Source organism: Trichechus manatus, unplaced genomic scaffold, assembly GCF_000243295.1.
Source record: "Trichechus manatus latirostris isolate Lorelei unplaced genomic scaffold, TriManLat1.0 scaffold00104, whole genome shotgun sequence".
NCBI classification, from domain to species: Eukaryota; Metazoa; Chordata; class Mammalia; order Sirenia; family Trichechidae; genus Trichechus; species Trichechus manatus.
In genome coordinates, this window is record NW_004444040.1 from 9,089,613 (window position 1) to 9,096,984 (window position 7,372).

Genomic DNA, 7,372 nt, shown 5'->3' on the forward strand with positions numbered 1-7,372 from the left:
AGAGAACAGAATGGCAAGGAGTAGGTTTGGGAGGCTTGAGATTAGAAGGGAAGAGAAAGAAACACTAGGAAGTTTCTATAAAGAGATTTGGGGCACCAAAATCTGATATTTCACACCATACAAATCTAATATAGTTTCTACGTCCTTGTATTCCATCCCCTCCCCAGGCAGTATAATCTTGAATTTTGCTTATTATCTCTTAAAAGGTTCAAATGCCAAAAGGGAGAAAGAAACACATTATAGGTTTAATGGTAATCGTGCATCAATAATCTGTTCTATTTGGTTGATCTTATGTTGTGTGAGGGTATTCCCTGGGAGATGGTGAAGTTCTGAGCCCGAGACCCTGGTTTTCTTTTTAATAATCCATTCCATTTTGGTGCACAAAGAAGAAAGCTTTTGAGATTTTTTCAATCATAAATCTAAATAGTTACTGTCTTGGCACCCAGGCAGCCTACACTGACTTGAAAAAGGAATGAGTAGATGTAAAGGGAACACTTAGCCCTATTGTGTTCTATGTGCTCCATATTAAAAGTATCTGATGGCATAATATTTTGCCTGATCAATATTGGGCTACACACATGTCAGTTTTGGTTGGCAAAATGCTTGTGCTTTGCTTACTTTTTCAAGTCATGACACACATATCACTGTTAAGAGGCCTTTGATACGCTAAAGCTTTTAAAGCCCTGCAAGTCAATGGATTTTCGAACAATATGGAGAGTTTCAAAAAGCACTGGAGGCAACACAATCCGACCTAACCAATTACGGCACAGAAAAATGAACTCAGAATTGCTGAACTGCCTTCCAAGGGGAAAATGATTTTTAAAACACTCAGGAAGTATTCATTTTCTGTCAGTGGACCCAATTTTCTCACAGATGCAGGTAGATAATGCATCAAAGCCAATTAGATTTAGAAGGAGAGGTTTTACTAATGGAGAGGTCAAACCTTTATTGATACAGTTGGACATTAAGCATGCAAAAGTGTTCCTGGAAAGGCAAGTGGCAACTTAATCTGTCATTGTGCATTCTATTTCTCATCTTCAGGGAAAATCTTTCATTCGGGGCCCAACTTACTGCAAGGGCAGAGACATTTGCAGCTTTCTAAGGGTTAATCAAAGGCCAGGCGAGTAAATGGGAAATCAAATGATTATTCTTGTTTGTGTCCTTCCCTGAGTGCTGAATTGTTTAAGAAAGTGGGGAGGGGCTAGTTGACTTTGAACAATGAATTCGTTCCAGTCAACCCTTTAAAAGAGCTTCTATTTCAAAAATCATAATCTCACCATGATTTAGAGCTTAGTCCAACCCACCATTGCTCCAAATGGTACATGTGACATGAGCTGCACAATCATTAATAGATTTCCTCCTTCTCTTGTAGTTTCTCACCGCTGATAGGAGGAAACAGCGCAAAAATCTCTTACACATCTAAGACTTAATTAACATCACACAGTAGGAGTAAGGAGGAGTGTCTTGCACTGTTTCTCCCATATTCTCTCATGACCCCACCACAACCTTCACCCAATTCCATTAATCATGATCCTCCCCCATCACTTGGGTTAATAAATATTGAAGTTTTGAGAGCCCAGAACAATGATATCTATAATACATTCCTATGGACCTGCTGGTGTAGTGGTTAAGAGCTATGGCTGCTAACCAAAAGGTCGGCAGTTTGAATCTACCAGATGCTCCTTGGAAACCCTATGAGACAGTTCTACTCTGTCCTGTAGGGTCACTATGAGTCGGAATTTACTTGACGGCAATGAGTTTGGGTTTTTTTGGTTATAGGCTGTCAAGAAATGACTTGGGTCTGTTTAAAAACCTCGCTTTCAGCTTAAGAGTATTTATAGATAGAAAATCATCTAAGGTTAAAAAGGTACAATTCTTTCAGAAAATGGCTAAATCAGAGGCAAGTTTATATCATATGCTTTCTGGGAACTGTTGCTAAGGAAATAAGTTAGTGATGTTCAAGCTTCAATTTAAAATTGTCAGTGGTAGATGTCATGTACAGGGTGAAATACAATGAGGCAAAAGCTTCAGCACATGCCTAATTCTTCTATCAGTGAAGAAACAGTGTTTGAAAACTAAGACCTTGGGTTCTAGAAGAAGTCTCCACTCACTAGCTCTGTCACCTGGTTGCCTCATCCAAAAGATAGGGTTAATAAGAGAACAGTTCAAATCTGGGATCTAAATGGGCTGCCATGTGGGGTAGCAAAAAAACCAAACCCGGTGCCGTCGAGTCACTTCTGACTCATAGTGACCCTATAGGACAGAGTACAACTGCCCCATAGGGGTTCTAAGGAGCAGCTGGCAGCTTTGAACTGCTGACCTTTTGGTTAGCAGCCAAGCTCTTAACCACTGTGCCATGAGGGCTCTGCCATGTACGGTATTGGGCGTCAATTCTGGAAGTCTGAGCTGGGGCCTAATCTGAGCTGCCACTCTCTGAAGCTGAGATTCCCAGGGTGTTCAGAAGGGTGGACTGAACCAAAAACCCACTGCTGTCAAGTCAATTCCGACTCTTATCGACCCCACAGGATTTCCAAGGCTGTAAACCTCTATGGAAGCAGACTGCCACATCTTTCTCCCGCAGAGCCACTGGTAGCTTCGAACCACCGGCCTTTCAGTTAGCAGCCAAGCACTTAACTACCGTGCCACCAGGCCTCCAGACTGAACCAAATCCACTGTTGTCGAATCGATTCCGACTCTTAGCAACCCTATAAGACAGAGTAGAACTGCCCCCATAGGGCTTCTAAGGGTGTAATCTTTACATAAGCAGACTGCCCCATCTTTCTCCTGTGGAGTGGCTGGTGGGTTCAAACCGCCAAGCGCTTTTAACCACTGTGCCACCAGGGCTCCCTGATGGACTGAACAGCTCCTTCTAATTCTCTCACTGGCCCTCCTGTGGTCATCCTAGCTTTCTCACAAGGAAAAACCATGTAGCATAGGTTGGGTAGACCAGCAACTTCAGGATTATGAAAGCTGGGATAGGTGTCCTCCACAAATAAAGTCCCACAGCATATAAATAAGATGAACACAGAGGCATTCTCTAAATACCAGGAGGATGCCTAAGAGGAGGTTATTTGAGATTTAAAACAAAAAGGCACTACTTTTTTACAGAATGTGAAAAAAGATGGGATGTATTTTGTGTTGAGTACTGTATGGGCTGAAATTTTGAGGTGCTTCAGAAAGAAATTAGATGGAATCCACAGATGACCAGTAAATGTAGGTCTATTCCTAACCTACATTTTTTAGAACATCTGGAGAGTGACCCTCATGCTCTACTTTAAAATATTCACTTGCCCCACTCTCTGAAGGCTCAGTAGTGCATTTCTGATGCAACAAATCCTATAACTTTTGCTTTGATAAAATGTAATAAAATATTTTGCCATTTTTAAATGGCTGATTTTTCTCATTTGAGCTTTTCTCAGAGTTCAGTCTGAAAAAGAAATATTCAGCATAATTCTATCTGCAGGAATATATCATATTAGTCTAAGCCCATGGTTTTCCTTTATACCAATGGGATTTGTAGCTGGAGAGGGAAGATTTAGGAGCCAAAGGAAATTGGAGGGATTAACCATTTTCTAAATGAGGTACCTAAGGTCAAAAATATTCTACAGGTCAAAACAAAGAAATTAATGCTCTATCTTATAGTGTAAATACTTGTTTTGGAAGTCAACTGCCTATTATCCCAACTGTTGGTGAAAAGCCACTGCCAGGTAATTTAGAGTTATGAATAATCTAGAAATAGTTATTTTAACTTTGCCAGTTTCTATTTGAAAATGGATAACTTTAGTGTTCTAGAAATTCATACTTCAAACTGAATAAAGAAGACTCATCTCAGTAGAGACTGGAAAGCATGAAGAATTAATAGTGGGAACATAGTCAGTTTGACTTGTTGACTGATAAACAGTTGTTTCCTTACACTGCCTCTCAGTTTCCGACGGCTCTTCCTGGGTTAAAGGACGGTGTTGCCAATCACAATAGGCCAAAACAGCAACCTAAATAGAATCTTCGTTGTCTTCTCTACTTGCTGACTCATGTCTTTCTCATGATGATGGGAATAGTTCATTTTCTAGGGCTTAAAGGTCTGTCCTGGTAGCAGCCCTGGGTTTCATGCTTCATGTACAACAAAAAGTAATTCAAATAGTGAGCAGATCAACCAAGAAGCTAAGTGAGCAAGGCACAAAATTATGGTAAATGTGCCCCTGTTAAAGACAAGTCAGTTATCAAAACCGTATGACCGAGTCTTCAAAAACATGGTTTAGAAACACAGACATCCTGAAAGCAAGCCAGGTTGTCTCCTAATAACTATAATTTCAGGATAACAGCATTTCATTTTTGCAAAACATTAGTCTAAGCACATTATGTGTACAAACTCATTTAATCCTCACAGCAAACCTAAGTAGTATGGGGATTAACATAGTGATTAATAGGCGGCTTACATTCTGACCCCAGCTGCACTCCAGGATGCTTGTGTCCTGACCCAGGCTTCTCCTCTTACTGGTGCTACGCCTTTAGACAAATTGCATAAACCATCTCTGCCTGGCTTGCTCACTTGGAAAAAGGAGCTAACACTAGTACACCTCTGATAGTTGATGTTGTCGATCTTGATGTCATCAAAATTTAATGAGTAGAACATTAGGTGCTCATACTCTTTAACATTATTCTTTATTGTCTCCAGCTTATAGATGAGAAAATTGAACCCTCAAAATGTTAATTTGTCCAAAGTGGCACTGCTAAAAAAGTTAGCCATGATTTGAACTCAGCTGCACAAGTGGTGGTAATTCAAGTCAATCCAGCAAATTTGAATGCCTACCATGGAAGTCACTGGGTGTTATTTCAGGGACAGAAAGATAAATGATATAACCCTGCCCTCAAAAGGATGCTGTCTGGTGGGGAAAATAGTTATGAGAACTAATCAAGCTTCTATGGTCACATCCAGTTGAGCACTAAGCAGTGGTTCTGGAAATGCAAAGGAAGGGATGGTCAATTCTGGCTAGAGAATTTTCTACCGGCTTCACCCAAGGGATGGTATTTGACCTGGACCAAGAAGGAATGAATGGAATTTTAAAGGGTAACCTGAATTCTGTTCTCTTTCCCCTTTTTCCAGGCTGATTCCAACAAAACCAGAATTGATGAAGCCAACCAGCGTGCAACGAAGATGCTGGGGAGCGGTTAAATGGGCCCACTTGAGTTCTCTTCTGAATGCTGTCAAGCAAGATAGCAACTTCATGCTTTTCTCATGGTATTACATAGTAGGTCTGCACACACACATCAGCCCACCCTCATCAAGAATGTTGTCCTGTGTTGTCTCTCATGTCCCAACAATACTGTGTGTCTTTTGTTCTTTCTGGGTCTCTTTCTTTCCAAAGGTTGTATATAGTGGTCATTTGGTGGCTCTACTCCCTACGTAAGATGTCTTTGGGTTTATTTTTCCTTTTCTCCCCTTGTTGGCATTTGCTGAATGACAACAATTTAGGAATGCTCAATGTGCTGTTGATTCTTTCGATATACAGTATTGTTCTTGTAAAACTATGACATTCCACAGAGCTACTGCCACGGTCCTTTTTTTGAGTGTCAGGCTCTGAAACTCTAAATTTGCTGTCCTTGGTTTCTCATGGCTGTCATCTGTCTCTACGATTTCATGATCAGACAATGTGGAATTACATAACAGGCACTGCACTCAAAGTGATGTGATTTATGCATTTATGCATGAGAACTAAATAGATTTTTAGATTCCTACTTACACGAAAACTTTCCATGACAGCTCACTGATGAGACAACACAATCACACAACCAACAACAACAGCAAAACAACAACCAAGCATGCTCAGTATTGAGACACTGTCAAGATTAAGTTATACCAGGAAATTACAGTAGTGTCACTTTCCTTTCTGTTAATATATAGACTTATTAATCATAATCATCCTTTTTTAAAAAAATGAATTTAAAAAAAAAGATGGATTCGACAGACTCGCCATTAAATCACTTCCAGCAAAATATACCTTTGGCTGAAACGATGTCAAATAGATGTAATATAGGGTTTGTGTGTTGCTTTTGAAGGCTATGTTTTGGACAAGGCCATCTTGCTGTGAAACAGTGTGGAGATGTAAATTTTATAAGGCTGACTCTTATTAATTGCCATTTCCCCTGTGGTTGGTTATCAGTACAATTCTCTGTTGCTTAATCTAGAGCTATGCACACCAAATTGCTGAGATGTTTAGTAGCTGATAAAGAAACCTTTAAAAAATAATATAAATGAATGAAATATAGATAAACTGTGAGATAAATATCATTACAGCATGTAATATTAAATTCCTCCTGTCTCCTCTGTCAGTTTGTGAAGTGATTGACATTTTGTAGCTAGTTTAAAATGATTAAAAATTATAAACTCCAGTTGTCTGTTTTAATTTCTTCATGAACCCTGTCTGATTTTTGCACTCACACCAGAAGAGGAAGCCAGGTGTCTTAGTTATCCCGTGCTGCTATTATAGAAATGCCACAAGTGGATGGCTTTAACAAACAAATTTATTCTCTGACAGTTTAGCAGGCTAGAAGTCTGAATTTAGGGTGCCAGCGCTAGGGGAAGGCTTTCTTTCTCTGTCGGCTCTGGAGGAAGGTCATCCTCTCTTTTAGCTTCTGCTCCTGGGCAATCTTCATGTGACTTGGTATCTTTCTTCCCCCATATCTATTCTACTTGTTTAATTTCTTTTATATCTCAAAAGAGATTGACTCAACACACACCCTACACTAATCCTGCTCGTAAATTTAACAAAGATAACCCACTCCCAAATGGAATTATAACAACAGGCAAGGAGGTTAGGATTTACAACACATATTTTGGGGGGACACAATTCAATCCATAGCATTCCACCCTTTGGCCCCCAAAAACTCATGTCCTTGCCATATGTAAAACACCTTTAGGCCATCACGTCATTGAAAAATGTCTTAAGCCAATTCCAAATGCAAAAATCTCATCTTCTGAAGCATCTACATCAAATATGGGTGAGACTTAAGGGATATTCCATCCTGGGGCAAAATACCTCTTCATCTGTGAAACTGTGAAATCTAGAGTACAAGTTATCTTCTTACAGAGTACAGTGGTAGAACAGGCACAAGGTAGACATTTCCATTACAAATGGGAAAAATTAGAGGGGAAGAAGGGATAACAGGCACCAAGCAACTCCAAAACCCCTCAGAACAAATTGCATTAGCTGTCGAGGCTTGAAAGTAATCCTCTGTTCTCTGAGACTATCTAGGCAACGGCCCTGCCCTCCAGACTCTAGGTGTCAGCCATGCTCTCTGTATTCTGGGTGGAGGCCCCTCAGTCCTGGTCTTCAGCTCTGCCTTCCAGGCCCATTAGGACAACTCTGTTCCCCTG

At 40.3% G+C, this 7,372-nt stretch overlaps 1 protein-coding gene across 2 annotated transcripts in view; it reads left to right on the forward strand.

Moving 5' to 3' along the window:
• Positions 1 to 6,387, forward strand: part of SNAP25 (synaptosome associated protein 25) — a 30,240-nt gene extending 23,853 nt beyond the window's left edge. The window contains exon 6 of one of the 2 annotated variants that reach the window (XM_004383057.3): positions 5,102 to 6,387. In XM_004383057.3, coding sequence (XP_004383114.1) covers positions 5,102 to 5,170 — 69 coding nt within the window. In that variant the 3' untranslated portion in view covers positions 5,171 to 6,387. The remainder of the gene's footprint in view (positions 1 to 5,101) is intronic. The other variant, XM_004383056.2, reaches the window with a different exon arrangement.
• Positions 6,388 to 7,372: the final 985 nt, after the last annotated feature.